Raw genomic sequence first — 27,303 nt, forward strand, 5'->3', positions numbered from 1 at the left:
CAGACGATACAGTGGAGGAGCTCCAATCCCTGGTGTTGCCTGGTTTGCCGAAATTAGAGGAATAATGACAAAGTAGTCCAGAGAGACACAAAGGTCTCCTACTGTTCTTATCCTACACCCAGATTCTGCTTGTATCATCTCTCAACAATTTAAATGACCGAGACTGCGGTAAAGTAAATCTCTGTATCCACCTTTTTTTCTTTCCTCTCCTTTCCTCCAGAGAAGGCTCATAAAAGGATCCCGTCATTCGCGACGCCATTAGATGTAGTAATGTTTGATTCGACACCACTTGTCTCGTTTGTTTCCCCCGTCCCTCCTTCCTCCAGGGTAAGATAATAAAGGGTGCCTACCGCTTCCATGCGGTGATCACCACCTTTGAGATGATCCTGACAGACTGCCCCGAGCTCCGCAATGTTCCCTGGCGCTGCGTGGTCATCGATGAGGCTCACCGCCTCAAGAACAGAAACTGCAAGCTGCTGGAGGGACTGAAAATGATGGACATGGTGAGTAGCTGTGGAAGTTGCTGTCCATTAGTCATTATGTTCAACGGATGTATATGATCCGTTTTATGTCAACAGTATCTGTGTGTCAAAAACGGCTTTCACTTCCATTTCAAATTTTTTTTTTATCCATATTATATACTTCCAGTAATGAACAGAACGGTCATGCATGTATTAGGGTTGCCGTGGTGAGGAATCTTCCCCACCTGTTAATAAACTCATGACAACACTGGTGTTACCGGTAACACAGGACACTTGCGACAATAGAAATTGTCTTTTCTATGTATGAATTGCATGGAGGCGGTTTAGTTGTTGTGGCGAGGAAGCAGATGGAGGATTTAGACATGTTCCTCTCGCACATCACAGTTGGTCTGGTAATTGCACAGGAGTTGCAGCTCCAGGTTATTGCTTGTATAAATTTTTACGTATAATAGAGACGAAAAAATTTAGATTAGTATATATTTTTTCTTTCTGCATCACCATAGCAACATATAGTCATATATGTTGCTATGGTGCCATTCAGAAGTGCGGTCACCGGGGTAAACAGGGTAACTGTCTATAAGTATTGATAAAATGCTTAGTGTTTTACAAATGGTCGCTGATACATGAAAGTGGACTAAATGGGTTTTTTTGTCTATTCAACAAAAAGACAACGCAACGGTGGGGGCGGTGGGAAAGTAATGTAATCGGCGTATGCCCTTTCACCCTGTGGCAGTTCCACCTGCCACACTCCATCCGAGTGACGTTTTCAGGGCGCTCCGTCACAGAAGCACAGGCAGAGATGTTGCAAACACACCGGTTTAGTGTAGAGAAGTGGGCAAGATGGAACATCTTGTGTGTGTGTGTGGAGGGATGGGAGATTTACCTGTTGCTTGTTGATTGCTCTCATGAGCAACAGGCGTACAGCCCCCTATTACCTAGACCCAAGACAGATGTGGCTGCTTAAACCACACCACCCACACACCAGTAACCGCGGCAACCCGAGTTACCCCTGTAACCAATACCAATAATGCTGCTTCCTTTTATTTTGGTACTGTTTAAATAAAATAAGCAGTTGAAAGCAGCTTTCAAATGTTAGAATATCACTTAAAGTGTAACATTGCAAAACTTAATTCAATGCATTAAGATGGCAAAAATCTGCAAGTGCTTTATCCGGTTTGCCGTGTTGACATTTCCAACAACTCGAAACGCCAGTCGCATATATTGCATTCCGCTGTGTTGCTTTTGCACTCTACCTTAAAATTATTCCACACCGCCAACATGTCTTGCTCAATCGATGTTATTGCTGCTACTGCTGACTTCTCTTTATGGTATGTTGCTGCTACTTTACAGCATGTCATATCTTAGCCGTGTATACAATGTAAGAGTGATGTTGAGTGTCCCCAATCGGCACTTTTTTTTTTTTTTTTTACGGGTGGGCCGGCTCTAACTATAGCTGAGATAGTAACAATAGGTGAGATAGTGGTGTCTCTAGGAGGTACAGAGAGGGAGTGTTTGGGGCGCACTTTGCGCCCCTGGCTCCCCGATGGTACCAATTAGCGATGCATTAGCGATGGGGTGCCCGCAATCGAATAACCGAAATTAACTGTATAAACTGTGTTTTTATTTTAGATGCGGGGTATTTTATTTTCCGTCTGCTTATGGAACGAAACAAGTGCGTAATGGGGACACTTTCTCTGTGACTCTCTAGCCGATCACCCCATCTCCATGCGTTATGTGCGGAAAATAATCGTTGAGTCTACGAGTCCTGCCCCCTTCCTCTGTGCCCCGCCCCCACACAGTTTTTAGTGGTTTTATTTTGAGGAACGGGGCACGGCGATGGGGCGCACAGAGACGTGTTCTGGCGTCCGGAGTTGGACAATTTACACACATAAATATATTTATGATGCCCTTTATTTATAATTCCCCATTGAAATGTTATCCCTGTGTATTTTGTAAGCTTCTGTTTTATCCTGTTATTGTAATGCAAACTGTTCGACTTAAAGAATCTCGGTCGACTGACTGGTTTTCAACTGATGATTCGACTCGTCGATTTTCAGGGGGCAACCCTAAAAATTGTATCAAGATTTACATTGATGTACAACAAAATTTATGTTTTCATAGACACTTGATAGAAAGTCAAAATATGGATTTGAAAGCTTAAAATTGAAACGTTTATTAATCACTTATTTGCAACCCAGAATAGATGTAGGAGCCACCCGTCTTCATCCTTCTCTAAATCCTCCTCTTTCAGGAGCACAAGGTGCTGCTGACAGGAACTCCGCTCCAGAACACAGTCGAAGAACTATTCAGCCTGCTGAACTTCCTGGAGCCTGAGCGCTTCCCCTCCGAGCCCACCTTCATGACGGAGTTTGGAGACCTCAAAACTGAAGAGCAGGTAACTGGAGCATGTAGCGGTGGTTTTAGTGGCACTTTAAAATCAGGGCTGTTTGAGAAATAACTAGACTAAATAAAAGTGAATTGTATGAGTATACTGTATATTTCTTTTTTGTTAATTTTTTAATCGTGTTAAAATTCTAATATTGATACTTGGCTTCGATTTTATGCCACCATTTTCAAACACCACCATAGTCAAAAATAACTTAAAATATGTAAAAAATATGTATTTTTTTTTCATATTTGAATTCATTTATTTTCTGAATTGTTCAGTGAAATATTGTTGTAACACATAACATGTCAGTGACATGTTGTAACATGTCAGTATATCGATATAGACTCTCATCAATACGGGATTGAATGGAGACACTTTATCGTACTCAGTATCGAGTCCATCCGTAGTCTGAGTGCCAGAGAAGGGGCTTGGAGCGAGGAGTGAAACTGTTTGTTGGTCTCTCAGGTTCAGAAGCTGCAGGCCATCCTGAAGCCCATGATGCTCAGGAGACTGAAGGAGGACGTGGAGAAGAATCTGGCACCCAAGGAGGAGACCATCATCGAGGTTGGCTTCTAGCTCTTCCTCTACTTCACCCCTCAGAGAAGGTTGCTTTGGCCGTTTAATTGAGAAAAATCCAGCAATTTTGCAAAATTTCAAGCTCAATTTGCATAAATTAATTCAATCCAATTACTTGGAGAGAATGGACACAGACTCAGGGGACAGGGGTATGCAGGGGTTTCGGTTTTCTTCCCAGGCAAGTGTTACCGATTAAAGGGGGAATTCCACTGCAAAGCAGTATTCAACTAATTTGACAATTCTTATATTTTTTTTATTGAAGAAATTTTTTTTTTTCGGGTTTTATTTTGTTGCTACCCAATGCAATTTCAATGGAGATCTTTTTTATCGATTGGCTGTGATAAATTCCTGCGTCCTCTTGGCCTTCTATGGCACAAGATTGCTCACCCGTGGCGTACTATAGAAGAGGAAATGCAGTGTTCGTCGGACTGAACATAACCAGTAGTGTGTCCGCAGGTGGAGTTGACCAACATCCAGAAGAAGTACTACAGAGCAATCCTGGAGAAGAACTTCTCCTTCCTGTCCAAAGGGGGGCCGGGGGGAGGCAGCGGCAGCGGTGGTAGCGGAGGAGGAGGGCCCAATGTTCCCAACCTCCTTAACACCATGATGGAGCTAAGGAAATGCTGCAAACCACCCCTACCTCATTAATGGTATGTACACACACTAATTACACCTACCCCATTAATGGTTTATAAACACACTAATTACACCGACCTTATTAATGGTATATATACACATTAATTACATCTACCTCATTAGTTGTTTATACACACACAAATGACACCCCTTCTCTTCTCCAGGTGCCGAGGAGAAGATCATAGAGGAGTTTCGGGAGTCCCACAGCGGCGGCTTTGACATGCCGGACTTCGCCCTGCAGGCCATGATCCAGGCGGCAGGCAAGCTGGTGCTGATCGACAAGCTGCTGCCCAAGCTGAAGGCCGGCGGCCATCGCGTGCTTGTGTTCAGCCAGATGGTGCGCTGCCTGGACATCCTGGAGGATTACCTCATCCAGAGACGGTGAGGAAGTGGAGCACTCTCATTATGGGTTGCCAGTCATGTCAAATGTTTTCAGGGAAATCTATTGGATTTGCAGAGATTTGAAGTAAAATTATGAAGAGCTGCTTTTATTTTTTTTTAAGCTGTAGCATTGAAGTTTTTTATAACCACATCTCTCTCTCTCTCTCTCTCTCTCTCTCTCTCTCTCTCTCTCTCTCTCTCTCTCTCTCTCTCTCTCTCTCTCTCTCTCTCTCTCTCTCTCTCTCTCTCTCTCTCTCTCTCTCTCTCTCTCTCTCTCTCTCTCTCTCTCTCTCTCTCTCTCTCTCTCTCTCACACAGTTACCCCTATGAGCGGATCGACGGCAGGGTGCGTGGGAACCTGCGCCAGGCTGCCATCGACCGATTCTCTCGCCCAGACTCTGATCGTTTCGTCTTCCTGCTGTGCACCCGGGCCGGCGGGCTCGGCATCAACTTGACGGCCGCCGACACCTGCATCATCTTCGACTCAGACTGGAATCCCCAGAACGACCTGCAGGTAAGGACCGATGGGTGGCCGGTTGCGATGGTGCATTAAACCAGTCTAATTTGCATCCCCATAGAAATCTGGCAACAAGTTAGTATGGTTTAGATGTGCCCAGCTGGCATCATTGTCCCGCTCTGTTGCTACCGCTCAGTGCTCCACGCTTCATATCTCTCTCTCTCTCTCTCTCTCTCTCTCTCCCTCTCGGTCTAAGGCCCAGGCTCGGTGTCACCGTATCGGCCAGTCCAAGGCGGTGAAGATCTACCGGCTGATCACCAGGAACAGCTATGAGAGGGAAATGTTCGACAAGGCCAGCCTGAAGCTCGGCCTGGACAAGGCCGTGCTGCAGAGCATGAGCGGCAGGGACAATGCCAACAACGGGGTGAGAGCCGTTGCCAAGTTGGGCCGAGCGCACGCGGGACTTCCAGCTAATCAGGAGGCTCCTCTGAACTAGAAGGAAAATGACAATGAAGATGATCTGGATCCTTAGTTGAGCTCAAAAGTTGTATTCTGAACGGCGGGTCACAGGGTGCTGAGCTTAAAGCAGGGGCTGACACTAGTAGACTTCCACTTCTAGAAGTGGTTGCTAGGCTGGCAACCGTGCATCAGCTTTGGTTGCCAAGACTGACAATGGGTGCTGACTTGTAATCATTTAAAAATTAACTGACGGCGAAGTATATCTCGCTGGTTGACCATGAGGCAAACAGACTACGGCCCAAATCGTGTTCCCCTGGGCAACTGTTATTGTCAAACCCTCCTTGCAAATGACTAAATGCAACGCAACTTGAAATGATTCTGTCATCCCCCTGGATGATTGTTTTAATTGGTTTTCTACGTTGTCAATTTCCATTGATTGTTGCTGTTTCGTGGATGGCCTGGGGTCCATTACAGACTGATCCGTGTGCTGATTAATTCAAAAGGCCGTAGATCGGAGGTGATTCCGTTCTTGTCGGGAGTCTCATTGTTCAAGAGCCGGAGTGTCTTGTAAATATTTAAGTTGTGCTGATGTGTGTCACTGCCTCACGGCAATGTTGGCTTCTAGCTTAGCCTCACTCTCTGTGTGTGTGTGTGTGTGTGTGCGTGTGCGTGTCAGGTGCAGCAGTTGTCCAAGAAGGAGATCGAGGACCTGCTGCGGAAGGGAGCCTACGGGGCGCTGATGGACGAGGAAGACGAGGGCTCAAAGTTCTGCGAGGAGGACATCGACCAGATCCTCCAGAGACGAACGCAGACCATCACCATCGAGTCGGAGGGCAAGGGGTCCACCTTCGCCAAGGTGAAACAACGAGATAAACAAACAGCGCTTAATTCAGCCAGGGTCTTAAGTCTCTCCTCGGGCGGTGGTTTTGTTAATGCTCAAAGCAAACACTTGTATTTGTTTTCTCGCGCTCCCCCTCTCCGTCTGCAGGCCAGTTTCGTGGCGGCTGGAAACAGGACGGATATTTCTCTGGAGGATCCCGACTTCTGGCAGAAATGGGCCAAAAAGGCAGAGCTAGACCTGGATGCCATCAATGGAAGGGTAGGACCCGCAACTTTGAGAGAGAGACACACACACACACACACACACACACACACACACACACACACACACAAGAAGCCTAATAGTGGTGATCAGTCAGGGCTGCAGCCTCCAGCTAGAGTGGCGAAGAGAGGTAGAGGAGGACAGAGGGATGGAACCGAAGAGACTGCTGGGTAATGGGGGACATTAAGAGAGCGCTTAATGGCAGCTGGGAATCTCCTCTCTTCTTTAATTACCCATATCTCTGTGTGTGTGTGTGTGTGTGTGTGTGTGTGTGTGTGTGTGTGTGTGTGTGTGTGTGTGTGTGTGTGTGTGTGTGTGTGTGTGTGTGTGTGTGTGTGTGTGTGTGTGTGTGTGTGTGTGTGTGTGTGAGAGGACGTGTTTGTTAGCTAGAGAGAGAGGGAGAGAGCGCACACATTTTAGTGTGTGTGTGTAAGCTGCTTAGCTCCACTTTACAAAACACAGATGCCTGGAGGGTACGGAGATATTACTTAAACTTATACGCGTGTGCACACACACACAGACTCCTCTCCTTATCGTATCTTCTCCCCCCACCCCCCCCCCCCCCACCCTACTGTCATCTCAGCACTCGTTGGATGCCCCCCCCCCCCACCCTCTTCATTCTACTCTCCTGTCATCAGTCATTCACCCTGAGCTCTACTTCTATCGCGTCCCCCGCGTTTGTCTCTTTTTGCTCTTTCTATCCATTTCTACCTCTCTCTCTGTAATTCGGAGAGCCCTCGAATGGAACACTTAATCCCGACTCACACATGTGCGCACGCACACACACACACGCAGTTAATGGGTTGGCCCAGTGGGATTTTCTTATTGTCTGATGTTAATATGGAAAATTACTGTTGCGTTGCGTGATAATTGTGGAACTAACTACTGGCCTGTTGTAGCATATTAACAGGATCAAGAATTGCGGGGCGGTGGCAGTGGGGGCTGGAAGGCAAATAAAGAAACAAATTAATTGAATCAAAGGGGTCGTTAATTAGACGACACAATTAGTGCTTTTAATTTCCAGCCCGGGCCAGCGAGCTTGGCTGTTTGAATACAGCATTGACGGGTCAATTATGTCAGGAGCAGGATGTGTGATGAAAACATCCAGACAGACTGGTTTTCCTTCATTTAGAAACGGTAACTGATGAATAAAGATGGGCTGGTTTACGCGCATAAAAATGGGCAACTTATCGTTATTTTTCTTTATCTCCAACGTTGATATTGTTGGGTATGGGTAAAGGCGGTTTTCATTCAATCTGCTGTGACCCTCACTTTTTCGAGTTCTATCTCGACTATTAATATCTCGTAATTCAATTTAATATCCTCCTGTGGGATTATTTTTTTTTTTAACAAGGCGACAGGGTCACATCGTTCTAAAGCACAGAGTCGCTGGAGGTTTTTTTTCAGCCCATTTTTTCCTATATATATTTTTTTATCGTTTTATCGATGTATTTAATTTCCTCACTGAATGGGGGGGTGGAGCCATGTGTGTAACAGGGAGACGCAGTAACGATTCTGCAACCAATCAGTAGTATGCAGTGTTTTCACGTGACCTTTTGGTAATGCCTCAGCTTGGAAGTTAGAACCCTGACGGAGGTGATACCAAAAAAAAAGTACCAGGTACCATCCACAACATTTGCCCGATAGGAAACCAAAATAATGCTAGAGGAGTCCACTTGAGCCGGCTCCATCATGCTGTTAGAAGCGCCGTAGCTGTGAAGCGCCATGAGAATGACGTAAAATAAAAAATTTTAAAAGAAAAGAAAAACTATTTCTGAACCCGTCCTTTGTGGACCCTCCGCAGAACACGCTGGTGATTGACACGCCGCGGGTGCGCAAGCAGACGCGTCACTACAGCAGCGTCAAGGAGGATGAGATGCTGGAGTTCTCTGAGCTGGAGAGTGACGGGGAGGAGCCAAGCCGACCCCTGACAAAACCCCGCCGGCCCCAGGACCGCGCCCAGGGGTACCCCCGCTCTGAGTGTTTCAGGGTGGAGAAGAACCTGCTGGTGTATGGGTGAGTAACGTGGAGGCCAGGCTGCTGGAATCGATTCCGTTATAATTTGGAGAGTTCAAGGAAGGCTCACATGTCACGAATAACATGAAAGGCATGTTTGATAAGTGACGATTTAAGGATAACTAGGCTGCAAGTTTTTTTTACTGAATGGATCCAAAAGCTGTATCGTCTGGGATATTAGGAATGTCACGCTAGAGTTAAATGTTGTCTTTAAGGGTGTGTTGCAGTAAAGAAATGCAATTTTTGGAACTTCAAAGACCGTTAATAGCTGTTCTAATGAATGACTACCTTGTTTGTGGAATCTTTCTTGTGTGTAAATGTCTTATGAAAGCACAAATAGCCATCCACAAAATACTGTTTTTAATATCAGGGCATTTGTAAGAAAGAAATTGATTTGAACATCTCTCACCCCTCGTAGAGCGATACAATGTTATTTAGCTGTTGTGTTGAGCTGTATAAAAAGGAAAATACATGGACAATACAGACATGGAAGTTGGGAAGGATAAATAACTAAAGAAAGTGTTACTTGGGTTCCTCAAAATGGAAACCGTGGCACTTCTGATATTCCTCTGACGTTTTGGCATGTGCTATATGTGCTTGTGCATGTGAGTATGTGAAACTGGGTTTTTGTGGTCCCAAGCAAGCGCTCGTGCGGGTGTTTCTCGGTGATGGAGATACTGCATGCACCCTCACACGTAGCGTGATTTAGTAGACGCAGCAATGTGAGCACTGGAGGCGGTGCACCACACACCAGGGTGGCTGATCGATACTGTCGACACAATTACACACATCAGAGTGACCTAGTGCACACGGCACGCGCATGCCGTGCTTATTCATGTGCACACACAGACAATAAAGTGACCTTGCACTCGGAGGAAGAGACTTTGAAAGCACGGGCCCATCAAATAGTTCTTCAAAACTATGCCTGGGCCGATGTTTGTTAATATCGAGCATCGCGATATTTGCTACCACATGCAATATTTTTACAGTATTGAAACATCGCCTCCGCTCCCTCCGTCCGCGGGACCGCGGGGAGCACGGACAAAGGCCATTCGCTTGCGCTCACAAAGAGGATTTATGTGGATGTTTGCGCGCTACAGCGAGGAAGCACGTGGAGGATTTGGACGGTCCGGTTGTGACTTTCATCACTAAAATTATATTACAAAATATGTATTTTATCAATTGTTATACAGAGCTGCCGAGACTCACGCATATCAACCAGTTCACATGCTCACACGCCGCACCTCATATTTCTCACGCTGGGAATGTAGTTTTTTTTTTTTTAGTTTTTTTTATATTCTACGCATATATTTTGTCACTGGCGAACAGGAGATCCTTTCCGCACACACGTTATGGGACTGCATCGCGATTCTTGTACATTAAACCAGCCACGGCATTGTTTAAGTAGGCAAAAAGGTGATTAAAATATAGTAAAAACAAGTATATCAATGAACTGTGGGGGTGGGGGACGGCGGTGTGTGCGCAACTGAGTAAAGAGGATACATTTATGATAGATGAACAGATGAATATATATTCTATCCCTCAATGTCATTGAATTTGATCTCATGAGATGAATTGCCCGACTCAGTCATTTTAAAAAGCGTTTTGGAGATTAAAGCGTATCGGGGATGCTCAGAGACGACGGCCCTGTAGCATCCCCAGCTTGAACTCCGCGTGAATCACCGGCTCGGGTCGAAAGCAGCCGTAACTCAAACGTCATCGCCGTGGCACCAGGAAATATATGGACTCATAAACTTAACGTGCCAAGTGGAGATATTAGTCCTTTTCTTTTTTTTTTTTTTTTTTTTTTTCTTTCAACGGCCGAGTTTGAGAGTTTCAGTTCTGTGTGAAGCAGAAGAGAGACAGACAGGCACGGAGCGACAGACAGACAGGCAGAACAGTGGTGCTAGTGAGACATTAGGGGTGTTATTGTTACAGTCTAGTCTGGTTCCCCGCGGCTGTAGGACACAAACACACACACACACTGTCTGACTCGTCGTCTCTCTGCCATATTAATCTCTCTGTGCTCCATTCACATTATCGTCACCACATACCAAGCCGAGCTCTGTTAGAGCGAACAGTTTAATGGGACTGAGAGCCACTGCCATGTTTATTTTATATATACCGAGAAGGGTTCATTTCAACGTTATCGTACCTAAAACAAAATGCAATATACGTTTTTCCTTATTCCTCAACATTATGGAGGAACTGACGTCTTCAGGACATGAGATGGGAATGTTTTTATTTTCTTATTTGCGTTGTGTGAACTTGTACAGTGTTCTCCAAAGAACGTGACATGCCACATCTCTGAAATTGTAAAAGCTGAATAATAATATCCCAGTGACGTGAATAATGCGAACAAAGGCAAGAAAAAACTGAAGCTGAATTTCGGTTGAAAAATGAAAATAATGCAAAAACCCAAATTGACAATATTAATGTCAGAACTGTAATGACGCCGTTCGACACCAAATGAAGCCTGGCTGACGTGATGTAAACTGACCCCGCTAAACCCTGAGGGCTTTACTGTTCTCATGGAGGGGGGATGGGTGCTGTGTTGTGACCCCGTAACACACACACACACACACACACACACACACACACACAGCAATGCCAGAGTAGCACTGGTTGGTTGCCAGCAATGGTTAAGTCACCAGGCGGGTGAAACGCTTAGCAAGAGCCTGGTACCATGTCTCTCTCTCTCCCAACACACACACACTCACACACACGTCTGCCAGTAGAATGTGTGTCTGTCTGTCTGGGTAGCATGTTAGTGCGATGGAGTGATTTCTTGTGGGTGTGTTAATGTTTATCAAGGTCAAGCCTACCATAACGCAGTACCACCTTCAAGATATGTGTACTTTTGAGTAGTATTCTACTGATTGTTGTGCCCAAAACGGCTAGATTTTTTTAGAACTCTTTATGCAATTTCTAAAGTTTGAGGCTTTTTTTTTTTTTTTTTTCCCCCTCCAGCAAAATTGTGAGAATGAGCAAGTCAAACAAAACAAATATTTATATACAAGTTATTTTGCAGTAATTGTTTAAAGGTTATTCAGTTATAACATTTAAATGACAATGTCTCTGTATTGATAGTATCTCTGTCCTGTCATGGGTTTATTCTTGACCCCTGTGCCGTGAAATACATTAAACAGTTTTTTGTTTTTTTGTTTTTTTTTATACCTTTGAGATGTCTGAATATTCCTTTCCCTTCTTTCTTTTTTTTTCCCCGTCAGTTGGGGTCGATGGAGTGACATCCTGTCACATGGCCGCTTCAAGCGGCCGCTGCGAGAAGTCGACGTGGAAACCATCTGCCGCGCCCTCTTGGCCTACTGCCTGCTGCATTACCGCGGCGACGAGAACATCAAGAGCTTCATCTGGGATCTAATCGCTCCGACCAAAGACGGCTCCACCAAGACGCTGAGTAATCACTCTGGTGAGTACGCACACACCAGGACCCTATAGAAGTATAGAAATAAACGTTATAATTTAAAACTTGAGATTTTTTCTCTCTCTCGCCAGGTCTCTCCACTCCCGTCCCTCGCGGGAGGAAGGGGAAGAAGGGGAAGCCACAGCCTCCGCCCCCCCAAACCCCGAGAGCCGATTGGCTGGCCAGCTGCAATCCTGACCACTTGCTGCAGGAGGACAGCTACAAGAGGCACCTGAAGCACCACTGCAACAAGTACGTCGCCCTCGACACGCGGGGAGCACGCGCGCCTGTCTAACACCTGGAGGGTTAGCGGGACTCAAACGCAGTGGAACAGGATGACGTCATCAGTCTAGCTGTAGACTAGCAGCGGTTTCCAGTGTGGGGTCCAGGAGCCCCAGGGGTCCTTGAAGAGGTTCCGAGCTGCATGATGTGGTTACCATCATTTAATTTACAGGAACTTGCACACCGTTTGACCTTGGGCTCCTAGTTATCTCCTGTTATCTCCCTAGCTAGCGTATGGACACACAATCTGGTGGAACGATAAAATTCTCTTTCGGATTGGATCCCAGAGGCTTCTTCAAACGAGGTCTGGGACGTAGTGCTTGTGGAGGTTGAGAATCACGAGTCTAGCGGTTGACTTAAAAGTGTGGTTAAAGCTGTAGTACCGCACCGTTTCAGACATATCAATCCCGTTGACCGGCACAATGTTAACTTCCTTTGAAAAGTCTCAAGGAAAATAAATAAATAAATCATCTAAAAATCAGAAGGTCCTTTCTTTCCCCGGCTCTATCCGAGGGCCCTGCAGCCGTGAAGCCAGCGTGACTAAAACTCACCCACAAGCCTCTCACACCCCTCTTCACACTTCACACACACATCACACTCTCCCTCGCTCAGTGGTCAGCACTCTCCTCTCTCCATCTATCGCTCTCGCTCGATCTCTCGTGCTCCTGTTGTCAGGGAGATATGCTTCCTTGCCCTCCAAACGCCAGACGTCTCTTCTTCTTTTTTTTTTTTTCCCCCCCTTTTCCTGGCGGAGGAAGTGTGTGCGTGCGCGCGCGTGTGTTTGTGTCTTTCACCCACTTCCAACAGGTCTGCCTGCCTAGCACCTGGCCTGGCGCTAAGCCAGACATGCACGCGCGCGTGCACACACACACACACACACATACACACACACACACACACACTTGGGGGTGATTATGTGGTGCCATCTGCTAGGCTGCCGCACAGAGCTGTGTGGCTAATCAGGCCTGGCACATTGATGGATGGGCACACACAAGCTGCCAACACACACACACACACACACACACACACACAAAACATCCAGACATGCGCTGCCAATTGCACACCCAGGCCGTGACTTCTGAAGATGTTGATGGGCACACACCCAGGGCGCACACTTCTGCCTCCACCGGGTTCTTCAACTTCTCTTCTTTATATCGATCGGTTTACCTACTCACTTCCTCACCCCATCTCTCCCCCCGTCCTTGATTTTTTTTTTTTTTTTATGTCTTTATTTATTTATTTGTTTGTTCCCCTTGCTCTCGTTTGCCCCTCGTTCGCGTTAAAAGTCCTTATGGAATATCGGCCGCTCTGCCATGATGTCGCTGTGTCACGAGCGCTGAATGTTATAATGAGTTGCAAGAATAACCACCCCCCTCTCTCCTCCAGGGTGTTGCTCAGGGTGAGGATGCTCTACTATCTGAGACAGGAAGTCATCGGGGATCAGGCCGATCGTATCCTGGAGGGAGCGGACTCCAGGTGGGGCACCGCATTGCGCTCTCACTCTCTTGCTCTATTTCTCTCTTAACTGCGCAAGGTTTTTTCCAGGTGTGTCCTTTAATGTTTGTTCAACGGCAGAGCAAATTCATGACACATGGTAGACGTGGATGATGAGCGACGCAGGATCAAGCTTGGCCAAGGGTTACGGGGAGGGCGTGAAATCTGTCATTATGAGTTTACCTTTTTTCATTGTAATTAATAATTGTTAGTGAGCAGTCAGTGCTGGGTGCTAACCGGCTACCGCTCCGCCTGTAGCTTCTTCCCGAGTGGCTCCTCCCTCACTCTCGCGTTCTCCCCTTGACTCCCGTCGCCTCGGCAGAGGAAAGTCGCGTCACGTTGGGCACAGAAAGTACGACCACGTGCCGCACCGGTCAAACCCTGCATCCTCTCACAGCTACGTTCCGCTTCCTCGCCATCTGTCCGTCTTTCCAACCCCCCCCCCCCCCCCCTCTCTCGCTCCCTGTGTGTGCCTCAGTGGCTCCTCCACCCACCCATCCCCCTCCTCTGCAGCTCATCACCCTTTCACCCAGATGTGTGTGAATTTATAATGTAGAGCAAGTGGACCCCCCCCCCCCACTCCCATATTCCCCTCCATATTCAACGGTTGCTATGACAAATGTATGTGTGTGTGTGTGCTCATTCTTTATTCTGTGTGTTTGTTTGGATGCTTGATGCTGTATGCTTGCGTGTGCTTGATATGTTTTGCATGTGTGCGCGTGCCCCCCTCCAGCTTGTGCGCATGCCAGACATTGAGTGTACTGGTGCCAACGTGCCAACATATGCCAGTGGGATTTAGCATGCCAGCCTTGGCGTGCGTGCGTGCGTGCGTGCGTGCGTGCGTGCGTGCGTGCGTGCGTGTGTGGCCAAGGCTAGTCATGCTGCTGTTTGCTGAGATAAGGGGCTCATTTCTTTCTCCTTCTTCCCCCACTGGTGTCTGTTGTTCCCTCTTTCGATAGCGTTACCCCCCCCTCCAAAAAAACCCCAACCACTCCTCCATAAAGTGTGGTTTGTTAAAGTCATATGTTGTTGCTCAACTCTCCTGGATCTTGTCTGGTCCTTAAAAAACCCCAATCTGTTCTTCAGATTAAGCGTTTCCAAAATGTCATTATTATGACTTTAGAGGTAAAAATGTTGTTCTTCCCAAAGAGAAATTTGAAGGGTGTTCTCTCAATGAACTGTTCCTCAAGTTCTTTGTACTGATAAATGGCCACTGTCCTCCCAAATGTCCCCTCTAACCACACAGTCATCCCAAATGTCCCCACTAACCACGCAGTCGTCCCAAATGTCCCCACTAACCATGCCGTCGTCCCAAATGTCCCCACTAGCCACGCCGTCCTTCCAAATGTCCCCACTAACCACGCCGTCGTCCCAAACGTCCCCACTAACCACGCCGTCCTCCCAAATGTCCCCACTAACCACGCCGTCCTCCCAAATGTCCCCACTAACCACGCCGTCGTCCCAAATGTCCCCACTAGCCACGCCGTCGTCCCAAATGTCCCCACTAGCCACGCCGTCGTCCCAAATGTCCCCACTAACCACGCAGTCATCCCAAATGTCCCCACTAACCACGCAGTCGTCCCAAATGTCCCCACTAACCACGCCGTCGTCACAAATGTCCCCACTAACCACGCAGTCGTCACAAATGTCCCCACTAACCACGCAGTTGTCCCCAATGTCCCCACTAACCACGCAGTCCTTCCAAATGTCCCCACTAACCACGCTGTCCTTCCAAATGTCCCCACTAACCACGCCGTCCTCCCAAATGTCCCCACTAACCACGCCGTTGTCCCAAATGTCCCTACTAACCACGGCATCGTCCCAAATGTCCCCACTAACCACGCAGTTGTCCCCAATGTCCCCACTAACCACGCTGTCCTTCCAAATGTCCCCACTAACCACGCCGTCCTTCCAAATGTCCCCACTAACCACGCCGTCCTTCCAAATGTCCCCACTAACCACGCCGTCCTTCCAAATGTCCCCACTAACCACGCCGTCCTCCCAAATGTCCCCACTAACCACGCCGTCCTCCCAAATGTCCCCACTAGCGACGCCGTCCTCCCAAATGTCCCCACTAGCGACGCCGTCCTCCCAAATGTCCCCACTAGCGACGCCGTCCTCCCAAATGTCCCCACTAGCGACGCCGTCCTCCCAAATGTCCCCACTAACCACGCAGTCGTCCCAAATGTCCCCACTAACCACGCAGTCGTCCCAAATGTCCCCACTAACCACGCAGTCGTCCCAAATGTCCCCACTAACCACGCAGTCGTCCCAAATGTCCCCGCTAACCACGCAGTCGTCCTTCCAAATGTCCCCGCTAACCACGCAGTCGTCCTTCCAAATGTCCCCGCTAACCACGCAGTCGTCCTTCCAAATGTCCCCGCTAACCACGCAGTCGTCCTTCCAAATGTCCCCGCTAACCACGCAGTCGTCCTTCCAAATGTCCCCGCTAACCATGCAGTCGTCCTTCCAAATGTCCCCGCTAACCACGCAGTCGTCCTTCCAAATGTCCCCGCTAACCACGCAGTCGTCCTTCCAAATGTCCCCGCTAACCACGCAGTCGTCCTTCCAAATGTCCCCGCTAACCACGCCGTAGTCCCAAATGTCCCCGCTAACGACGCCGTCGTCCCAAATGTCCCCACTAGCCACGCCGTCGTCCCAAATGTCCCCACTAACCACGCCGTCGTCCCAAATGTCCCCACTAGCCACGCCGTCGTCACAAATGTCCCCACTAGTGACGCCGTCCTCCCAAATGTCCCCACTAGTGACGCCGTCCTCCCAAATGTCCCCACTAGTGACGCCGTCCTCCCAAATGTCCCCACTAGTGACGCCGTCCTCGTCCCAAATGTCCCCACTAACCACGCAGTCGTCGTCCCAAATGTCCCCACTAACCACGCAGTCGTCGTCCCAAATGTCCCCACTAACCACGCAGTCGTCGTCCCAAATGTCCCCACTAACCACGCAGTCGTCCTTCCAAATGTCCCCGCTAACCACGCAGTCGTCCTTCCAAATGTCCCCGCTAACCACGCAGTCGTCCTTCCAAATGTCCCCACTAACCACGCCGTCCTCCCAAATGTCCCCACTAACCACGCCGTTGTCCCAAATGTCCCTACTAACCACGGCATCGTCCCAAATGTCCCCACTAACCACGCAGTTGTCCCCAATGTCCCCACTAACCACGCTGTCCTTCCAAATGTCCCCACTAACCACGCCGTCCTTCCAAATGTCCCCACTAACCACGCCGTCCTTCCAAATGTCCCGGCTAACCACGCTGACCCCCCAAATGTCCCCGCTGACCAAGCTGTAGTCTTAAATGTCCCCGCTGACCACGCCATAGTCCCAAATGTCCCCGCTGACCACTCTTTCTCTGTCCACAGTGAGTTGGACGTCTGGATTCCGCAGCCGTTTCACGCTGAAGTCCCAGTCGACTGGTGGGACACAGAGGCCGATAAGTCCCTGCTCCTCGGAGTCTTCAAACACGGTAACTCACACACTTCCTGTGCATACAATGCAGACAGGAAAACACAGAAAAGAAAGATGAAGCTGAACGGCATCCACACAAAACGCTCGTACAACTAGAGAGGCACCGACCGGCCTGTGACCGGAACGGGCTGGTTTTCACCTTGATCCGCCGTCACCGGTTGTTTACAGCCCGATACCGCGGTCGTGTTCCTGTACTGATACCAGCGTAATGTAGCGTAAGTGACGCTCAAAGAAGAGAGAGAAACAAAGAAAATGGCTGTTCAGAGGTACTTGAAGGTAAACAAAGAAGATGAGATCAATTATTTATCCGTCTCCTGATAATATTCAACACTGTGCAGACTGAGTATCTGTCAGTGTCACTGCAGCGTCTGCTCTGGTTGTTCCTCCTGCACCAGCTCCCATCCTGATCACACTTTACGCTCTTTTTTCAGACTTGGTTCTTAAAACCAGTCGCCCCATTTTATCAAGTTGCTTTAACTCACTCACTCTCCAGTGAGAAGCGTCGACCATTTGTTATTCAACAAAAACTGCGATGATTGCAATTTATATTGGAATGGCACTTACCATATAAATAAAATAGAAAAATATCTTTGCACTTAAAGGAGGAAGAGGCTTTGATTTGAAGGTTGCACTGAACGTTTCCACGTGTGTTGTCAGTGAGTTACAGTTTGCATTATGCTGAAACCCTTCCGTTTTCTATTATTGTTCCATGGTGAATGATGAACAATAATAAACCGTGTCAAAATCAGTCATCTCCCTGTTGCGGTGACTGATGACTGCAGTGTGGTCAGTATGTTCAGCCGTCCAATCCCATGAGCCTGATCACATCACATGATGTATTTACTTACTGACATACAGCAGATATACTCAGCGAGACGAAACGTGATTTCTCCGATAACGGATCTAAACCGGAACGGACGCAATGTGAAAGTTATTTAACGGTCAATTTTTTTATTGTGAACAAACAATTGTGAATGAAAATGTGAATCGGCAGCTCCGACTTTTAGAAAATCGGAATCGGCCGAAAATGGGTGCATCTCTACGCACAACCTCCACCACACACGCCACTTCTACGCCCGCTATTTTCCGGAAGTAAGGTTGAACGCAGCTGGCAGCATAGTGCCAATTACAGGGGAGATTGGGGGCGGTCTGACCCCCCCCCCCCCCCCCATTAAGCCTTGGACCGCCCCAAAAGAGGTAAAAACAACAGGTACTGAGGATGGCATGTGATAATGATGCAAATTGAAATAAACTTCCTTTATCGATAGTTGTCAACCTGAACAACCTGATTAATTGCCGTGATGCTTGGGGATGCACAACGCACCTCCATGCGATGTGACTCGGCGCAAGGGGCGTTCCTCCTCGTTGCCTTCCAAAATAGAAAATTTCCAGGCAAGCCTCGCCGAGCTGGTTTGCGCCTACGGGAATATTCCCGACGTGTGTCTGGTTGAGGGTTGGTTGTTGAGCGACGGTAAACATGTAGCTTTCCTCCTCATAACCAAGAAGACCCCGTTTTCCACGCGCCGCCATGTTTGTTTGTCGCTCTTCTGGGAGCCCCCGTCTGCGACGACTTCGTGCTCCGCTGGGTGTTTATTCTTTTCTCCACTGCCCCCCTGTCGTTCGGGTGAGATATGGCTTTCCAACCCGCCCTGCACTCTCTGCGCGGGCGTGAAACTCCCGTTGATAAAAATAGCGAGATCGCTCGGTCGATTCATTGTTAACGTCACTGGTATGTAACCAAAAATACTTACGATCGGTTAAGCGCTGACTACTGCCCCCTGGTGGTTAGTTCACAGCTGTGTCGCTGGTGTCCTTTGGTGATTTCTGACAAACCCTTTACACATTGAACAAACCTCTGTAGGCCAGCGATACATCCAGCCTCTCCACCTCAACATCCACCCGTTAGGACAGCTGCTCTATCTGAGCCTCCTCTTCCACCAACGTCAACCTGGTGCTGGTACCTTCTCAGAACCTGTTTGCTTTTCCACGGGGAAAACGGATCTGAGAGCCACATCGTTACGTCACTGTAGACATCTGCATACGTCTTTTCACCAGGATGGGAGACTATTATTATCGCTTGTGGTGCATTTTATTTTAGATTTTTTTTGGAGGGTTAGGTAATGAGTGGGACGGAACATGATAAACATCTATTTAAGTGCTGAAAATAAGTATAATATTATTATTATTATAGAACCAGCTTTCTAGTTCCAGAGCCGGTTCTTTTTCTGTAGAAATGCAAAGAACTGGTTCCTGATTATGCACCGGCTCCGAACCGTTCCTTGAAATGCCCCGGTGGAAAAGGCGTATGATTGGATTAAATTGGCACCAAGTGACGTCACTTACCACACACAATACTTATCATACATACATTATTTTCTAAGTTTCCCTTACAGCAAAAATAAGGTTTATTTAGACTGTATTTACATACATCCGCGTCAACGCTGCTCTGCTGTAAAGAAAGATGTTTGCCCTCCCTGCCAGTCTACAGGGGTTGAGTCATGTGGATAGAATTTCGGGGGAGCGGCGTCTAATCTTCCAGCGGTGCACCTTCGAGTCCCGACGGGGTCTTCTGATTTTTATTTATTTTTTTTTTTTTTTGTGGAGCCCTGATGAGGCGGAGTGTCGCAGAGTGTCTCCCGTGCACAGGGACCCTCATTCATATTAATTTAGGGTAATTGTCATAATTTCTCCATCATTGCCATCCTCTCTGATTCAATTAAGGATGGGCTGGGAGGGCACACACACACACACACACACACACGCACACACTGGTACAATGGGGCTCACCCATAGTTAATCATAATCCTCATTCACATGGGAGGCCCTCTTGGATGGGCAAGTATTCCTCACAGTCAAAGCTCACACACATATACACACACTAGTGTTATATACAGAGACAGTAGTACACACGCATGTAAAGTACGTCTCTTAGACACACACACACCCACATCCATAGTAGAAGACTGATGGCCTATAAAGGCCCTGATGATTAGCGTTTGGCTGGGGGCGGTGTGTGTGTGTGTGTGTGTGTGTGTGTGTGTGTGTGTGTGTGTGTGTGTGTGTGTGTGTGTGTGTGTGTGTGTGTGTGTGTGTGTGTGTGTGTGTGTGTGTGCGCGCCGGTTAGGGACCGTGCGTCACCACATCCATCCTAATTGAAATGTGATGTAGGGGGAGGGAGGGTGAGGACTGGGAGCTAAGGAGGAGGGATGGACAGAAAGGAGGTGTGGAGGGGCGCAGGAGCTGCAGTCTTCTGTGGCTCCATTATGAGGTCCCTCCTCTCTCTCTCTCTCTTTCCTTCCCTCTTCCATTCAATCTCTCTCTCACAGTGGGATCTGCACACTCTAATCTGTTCTGCTTGGTTGAAGCCAACCGACGCACGTACACACACATGCTCTCACACACACACGCGCGCTAACACACATGCGCATGCGCTAGCTCACTTTCACGTACAGACCGTGACATTCTCTCTGCCTTCACTCCCCTCTCTCTCTCTCTCTCTCTCTCTCCTCTCACACAATTGAACACCTGCAGGCTCACTTGGACGTGCGCTTACTCAGAAGAGCAGGCACACGGGAAAACGCGCACGCACACAAACACACACACACACACACACACACACACACACACACACACACACACACACACAGACGATTTGCTGTGCACGGCCACACGCAGGCCTGTCTGTCTTGTCAGCAGCTGGCTCCTGGGGTCTGCCCTTCTGGTGTTTTTGTCTCTTCCTTCATTTAGCGTGTGTGTGTTAGCATTGGGGGTGTGTGTGTGTGTGTGTGGCACGATGTCGTAAGAGTAGGGCTGTGACGTATGAATTTTTTCTTACCGGGGAGGGGGGGCTTTTATTTAATTTGATTTCATAGTTTTTCCCCAGTCAGTTTGCATTACAATAACCGCATAAAACAGATAGAAGCTTCCAAAGAAATGCACAGTGATAACATTTCAACGAGGAATTATAAATAAGGGGAATCATAAATACATTTTTATATGTGTGTGTCGTCCGGACACAGCTCTCCGTTGCCCCGTTCATATTCACATTGAACAGACAAATCAGATTGAACTGACACAATTCTGAGTCGGGGACGGCCCTAGAAGTTATGAATAATAACCAGACACATACAAAAGAAAGCCCCCCTATGTTTAATGGACTGCCCCGCCCCCCCCAACTGAAGCCCACTCAGCGGCGCAGCTGAGAAGTTTTTCGGGAAGTCCTTGAACACAGCCTGGAAGACAGTCAGTAATGATTAACTAAACAATGTGTATTTAACAATTGTGTTTAAATTTAACATCCTCCTAACTTTCACCAGCAAAAAATTAAATGCAAAACAATGCATTTGCCGTGATGACGGTGGTGATCTCAGTACCGCCGTGACGTCACGTAACCGGGGCGGGCTTAAAATAAATGTCTGTCTGTACGTTTTCCCTGCCCTTTTATTTTCATTTTTCATCGTCTCGAGTCATCATTTGGACAATTACTATCGACGCTTTCATAAAATATTTACACACAATAAATATTGCTCTCATTTCTCTGGCGGTAAATAAATGTTAATACTAAGTCATATCTCTTGTGCATATTACCCTAAATGGAGGTTATATATGAGATTGCCATATGACAGTGTTTGATATTTGTCAGCCTTCACATCTAATGGCACACTTTGTTACTGTTCACGAAAATTGGGATATCGTTCATTTTTTGGGACTCGATAAATATACCTATACATATAATACAATTGTGGTTCATTTTCTGAACCTATTGCGTCGCTATGCAGCTTTTTTTTTTTTCCCTGGTAAATCGTGTACAACCCAAGTCAGAAATCAATTTAAATGGTTCATTTCTGTGTTGGATATATATAGATAGATAGATAGATAGATAGATAGATAGATAGATATAGAGAGAGAGAGAGAGAATCATACTGCGAGCCATCTTATCTGATTGAATATATCTGAATATCTCCTTGTATGGAATCGGGCCGTGCGATCCCGTCCGATACCCAGCCGAACTACTTTTAAAGCCCTACCCCTCCACCCTCACAGGCTATGAGAAGTACAACTCCATGCGGGCCGACCCCAGCCTGTGCTTCCTGGAGCGTGTTGGCATGCCGGACGCCAAGGCCATTGCTGCCGAGCAGAGGGGTGCCGACATCATGGCAGATGGCGTCGACGGGTAAGAGAAAAGAGTGGCTCTGTCTCCTCCTCCTCTTACTGGCTGCTTCTCTCTTTTCCCCCTCGTAAATCTGGCTTCAGTTCCACCCCCCACCCCCCCATCACAAAATCCCCCGTTCTCTCTCGCACGTCTGTCGTGGTTTCTCTTTACCTGCTTGTTCCTCTCTTGTCGCTCCCTTCCTGTAGTGTCGTGCTGCGTTTCCTCTTTTTTCCTCCTCCCCAGGTTTGAAGCTAAACTCAGATATTGACACTTGTAATGTTGCTGGGAGAGGTGAGCGGGACAACCTCACTTTATCTCTGTCCATCCTGTCTTTCTTTCTGTCGCTCCGTCTCTCTCTCTCTCTCTCTCTCTCTCTACCTCGCTCGCCCCCGCAGGGAGGATGAGGACCCAGAGTATAAGCCTCTGCGGATGCCCTTTAAAGATGATATGGATGACTTCACAAACTCCCCCCTGGATGACAAGGATGACATCATGGAGGTTGACCCAGAAGGTAAACACACACACTACGGTTTTATTTTTATTTGTAATTGCCAATTTCAGTCCTGAATCAGCAATTACATTGGTTGTTTTTTGGGTTGTTTTTTTTTTACATGCGAGTTATGGAGGTTGAGGTTTTGGTTAATTCTAGTTTCGAATTTTCTTTTAAACTTTTCTTTCAGTGATTGGCGTCACTTGTTGCTAGTGATACTTTTCTTATTTTTGTTAGACTTGGTGAGTTAAGTCCAGTTTTTTGTTTTTTTTTAAGTTAGATTAGGGTTTTTCTTTTAATGCTGCTGTTTGTTGTTGTTGTGTATGGTGATGATCAGCACCTAAATTTCCAATAATCACAATAAGTGTTATCTTAAAAAAAATTAATAATAAAAAAAAAACAAAAAAAGATTTTAACAGAACTCTCATCCTGTTAAGTACATCAGTAACCCTGGCAACCCCTCCTCGTTTCCTCCCCAGCAAAATCAGGGGAGAACGGCAGAGCTGCCCCGGCAGCAGTGGGCGGGGCCTCCGGTACTAGCGGCCGACTCTATTGGCCAGCGGCCTCGGCCCTCACCGCCCGCCTGCGTCGCCTCATCACAGCCTACCAGCGCACGAACCGCCGCGAGCAGCTCCGCCAGGAGGCTCTCAGCCGACCCGACGGGCGGAGGCGCCGCCGGCGGGAGTTCCAGCCCTCTGCGGGTGTGATGGCTGTGGAGGGAGTCGGAGGCGGCGTCTCGTACATCCAGGAGGGGGGGACCGGCATGTTCATGGCGGAGGGAAGCCCCTACCTGGCCAAGGGAGGACAGTTCACACCCGAGGCTGCGGCAGCTCACGCTGCCATAATGGCAGACGGAGGAATGTTCTTCAAAGAGAGGAGACAGAGGTAAGGTTTCATTCAGGTAAACTGTACATTCAGAACAAGGAGGAGAATGGGATCTGGCCATGCCATAGTAAGGGCTTCATGGGTGGGGTAAAGGTGAACAGCTGAGCTCCATGTTCCCCATGCCTCCATTTTCATCACCCGCCGGAAGAAACGCACCAAGAACAAGCTCCACAACAAGTTGGATTTTAAGACACTAAAGACCTATTGTCTCTACAATCCCTTCTTTCGTTCATTTTCCTCTTTCTCATCTTTCTTTATCCCCCTTTTCCCACTTGGTTTCTCTTTATTTACTCCCTCTCTTTCTCCCCTCTCCCCATTTCTTCACCACCTCTCTCTCTCCTGCTCATTCCTCCCTTCTCCCCATCCCTACTTTTTCTCTCTGCCCGTCTTTTTCTTTCCTCTCTCCCCATATTTCTCCTCTCCTCCTCTCCCTCCCTCCCTCCGTCTCCCAGGTGGACCCGTCGGGAGGAGGCTGACTTCTACCGTGTGGTCTCCACGTTCGGGGTGGTGTACGACACCCAGCGGCAGCGCTTCGACTGGGCGCAATTCAGAGCATTCGCTCGGCTCGACAAGAAGACGGACGAGAGCCTGGAGAAGTATTACTACTCCTTCATCGCTATGTGCAAGCGTGTCTGCCGCATGCAGGTCAAGACCGACACCGGTGAGAACACGCACGTTCAATGCCTGGAATTTGGTGATATCGTTTTCCAAGGATCGAAAAGTAATGGAACATGACAAAACTGCACAAAATGTCCAGACAAAATGTTGTCCTGCAAAGTTTGTATTCAGTCTTCTAGAATGAATATTTATACATTCATTTATACTTAATTTAAACTTAAAGCAACACTTTGTAATTTTTTAACCTTTAATTAACATTTAATATGGAGAATGGCACCGCCCCGAATGCCTCTTCTTGCACTATGTATCTTTGGTGTTCGTGTATGAAACCATGGCAAAATTTTGTTGCGCGTTATGGCGCTACGTCACTTCCTTGATGTTTGACTCCGGTAATCGTTTTTTTGCCGGGTAACATTTTTTCTTTTTTAAAATACGATTAATTATAAACTTGCCGGTTAAAATTTCCGGTGATAATGCTCGTACAAAGCGTGGCAGCTCCACCTCCCCGATGGCGCCGATGAGACTGGCCAGTGGTGCGCCCGGCACCCACACCTAAGCTGGCGCGTACTGGCCCTCACTTTCACTGCGCCACAGGGTTTGTTTCACCCTCTGACTCGTGCGTGCGAGCTGATCTGCCGGGCCAAGCACATCTGGTACCAACACCGGTAGCAGGGGGCCGCTCCCCTGGAATCGCGGGGAGAGAGGCTCCGGGGGAGCTGTGGGGCTGGAGTGCTCGCGGAAGCGGCGAGGCCTGAGCAAGGGGCGCTGTAACCTAGGTGTACGTTATATCTGCAACATGCACTGTTATTGAAACGTGACCGATGAGGTTAAAATTTGTCCTGTAAAATTAATTATTTTCGGACACTGGACCGAGTTTCACGACAGTGGTGCGTTAAAGTGCAATTGCACTCAAACTGTACCAAAACAACAAAGTGCTGCTTTAAGTTACATTTTTGACTTTCTTGCCTCCTGTCCTGTTCACCTGTCCTGTCCTTAAAAACACATGTTTTATATGTATATGGGTGTTATTGTTTCATCTTGTAATGGGGAGTTAAAGTCTGTTCATGGATGTGTACAGTTATTTTATTTTGATTTTTTATTTTTTATTTATTTTATTTTTTTTGCGCTGTTCCATCAAATTCTGTCAACTTCTGCTGATTTAACTCCTGAATTCCCCCCGGGGATCAATGAAGTGTTATCTTGTCTTGACACCCATCTACCTTGTCTTGCCACAGAGCTCCCAGACCCCACCCTGATCATTGACCCCATCACAGAGGAGCGCGCCTCCCGCACGCTGTACCGCATCGAGTTGCTCCGACGCATCCGTGAGCAAGTGTTGCCTCACCCGCTGCTCTCTGAGCACCTGCAGCTCTGCCAGCCATCGCCGGACCTCCCAGAGTGGTGGGAGTGCGGCCGGCACGATCGCGACCTCCTGCTGGGCGCTTCCAAGCACGGCGTGAGCCGCACTGACTACCACATCCTCAACGACCCCACCCTTGCCTTCCTGGAGGCCCACCACCGCTTTACTGGCCGCGGGGGAGCCCACAAAGCCAGCTCGGTGACAGGGGAGAGTGGAGCGCCAACGGCCCTCCCCACCCCCGCCGAGCTGGCGAGTGCCACCAGTGCTGCCACCGCCGCCGTAGTGGCTCAGGACGAAGCAAGAGGCCTGAAAACAGAGGAGGAGAGGAAGGAGGCAACAGAGGTGAAGACGGAGGCAGAGGGAGAAGAGGGAGGAGACACCTTCGACGCTCCGACCGCCGAGTCGAAAGCAGCCGGCGAGGAGACTGAGACGGGCGGAGAGGAGGAGACGTGCGCAGCAGTGTCCCCCAAGAAGGAGGTGAAGGAGGAGGACGAGGGGCAGGACGAGCTGAAGGAGCTGGGCGTCAGCGCTGCAGAGAACAACGCCGAAGCGGTGGATGAAGCGGGACAGAAAGAGGAGAGCGGAGGTGGAGAGGCTCAGCCCCTCTCCCCCCTCAAAGAGCAGCCCACGCCGAAGAACGAGGGTGGGAAGGCAGAAGAGATGGTGGAGGACGAGGAGAAGGCCAGAGAGAGCAGCCCCCCGGCCACCCCCAGGTCCCCCAAGTCAGCCGCCACGGAAAAGAGCAGAGAGGAAGAAGAGGAGGAGAGGATGGATGAAGATGACAAGTCTGAGAAGTCGTCGCAGGCTGAGGGTGGGTGGAGCGCCGCGCTGTCTGCTTTTGGCTGATATTTGGCTGGGGGCTGTGGGAGGTGTCACTCACTCAGCCCTGCCACAATAATCAAGCCCGCCGTGGAAACTACAAAATGTATATGCTGCTACATGATTGCAATTATTTGAAGTGATTGTGATCCCTTTTGTTTTTTTTTTTGTTAGATTCCACAGATTCCATATGTTTTCATCCAAATTTAAAGGGCATTTTAGACGGATGCTAGAAATGAAATGAATAAATACCATGTGAATTAGATGAGTTTCCATCAGTTGAGTAGAGGAAATAGTCTACCCAAAATGTAATTGTCGTGGTGCGAGTATGCTCAGCAGTTTGTTAGCGTCGCAGCGGGTCACCGGGCCTATTTCTGGCGATTCCCCTCGCGACGGTGACAGAGTGGGTGCATTTAATGAGTCCAGCTTCCAGGGGTGACGGATTAAAAATGACTGCCTCCCTCGACGGTGCTTCAGAATACTTTATTTTTAACCCTGTCTCTCTCTCTCTCGCTTTCTCTGTCGCGCCCGGGTTCCCTCCGCAGCAAGCGCCACGTCGGAGCAGAAAAATTTTGACGAGGAGAGCATCGCCTCGCTGACGGCGTCCGCCCGGGACGAGACCCGGGACGGCTTCTGTCCCGACGACCTCCCCGAGCCCTCGGCCGTCCAGGTGCTGCCGGATCGGACCTACGGCTTCTCCTTCTGGCCCAAGGTGAAGCATGCACGCACGCAGAAATGGCTTCAGTTGTTTTGAGGTGGTCCGTCCGAGGTCCAAAAGTTTTTACACCGTCGCGCGATT

The 27,303-nt window shown here is 48.4% G+C and overlaps 1 protein-coding gene across 1 annotated transcript in view; it reads left to right on the forward strand.

Annotated features, from left to right (window-relative positions):
* Positions 1-27,303, forward strand: part of chd7 (chromodomain helicase DNA binding protein 7) — a gene marked incomplete at both ends in the record, with an annotated part of 64,210 nt that overhangs the window by 30,623 nt on the left and 6,284 nt on the right. Inside the window, 21 exon segments of the mRNA XM_080010509.1 lie at positions 327-503; positions 2,734-2,877; positions 3,337-3,435; positions 3,904-4,074; positions 4,076-4,097; positions 4,248-4,464; positions 4,782-4,977; positions 5,177-5,344; positions 6,056-6,235; positions 6,368-6,478; positions 8,286-8,497; positions 11,728-11,927; positions 12,014-12,173; positions 13,590-13,679; positions 17,075-17,178; positions 22,224-22,353; positions 22,728-22,843; positions 23,302-23,707; positions 24,160-24,368; positions 25,561-26,496; positions 27,050-27,216. Of these exon segments, the coding sequence (XP_079866635.1) occupies positions 327-503; positions 2,734-2,877; positions 3,337-3,435; positions 3,904-4,074; positions 4,076-4,097; positions 4,248-4,464; positions 4,782-4,977; positions 5,177-5,344; positions 6,056-6,235; positions 6,368-6,478; positions 8,286-8,497; positions 11,728-11,927; positions 12,014-12,173; positions 13,590-13,679; positions 17,075-17,178; positions 22,224-22,353; positions 22,728-22,843; positions 23,302-23,707; positions 24,160-24,368; positions 25,561-26,496; positions 27,050-27,216 (4,215 nt within the window).

Source organism: Zeus faber, assembly GCF_960531495.2.
Source record: "Zeus faber genome assembly, chromosome: 12".
Taxonomy (NCBI): Eukaryota; Metazoa; Chordata; class Actinopteri; order Zeiformes; family Zeidae; genus Zeus; species Zeus faber.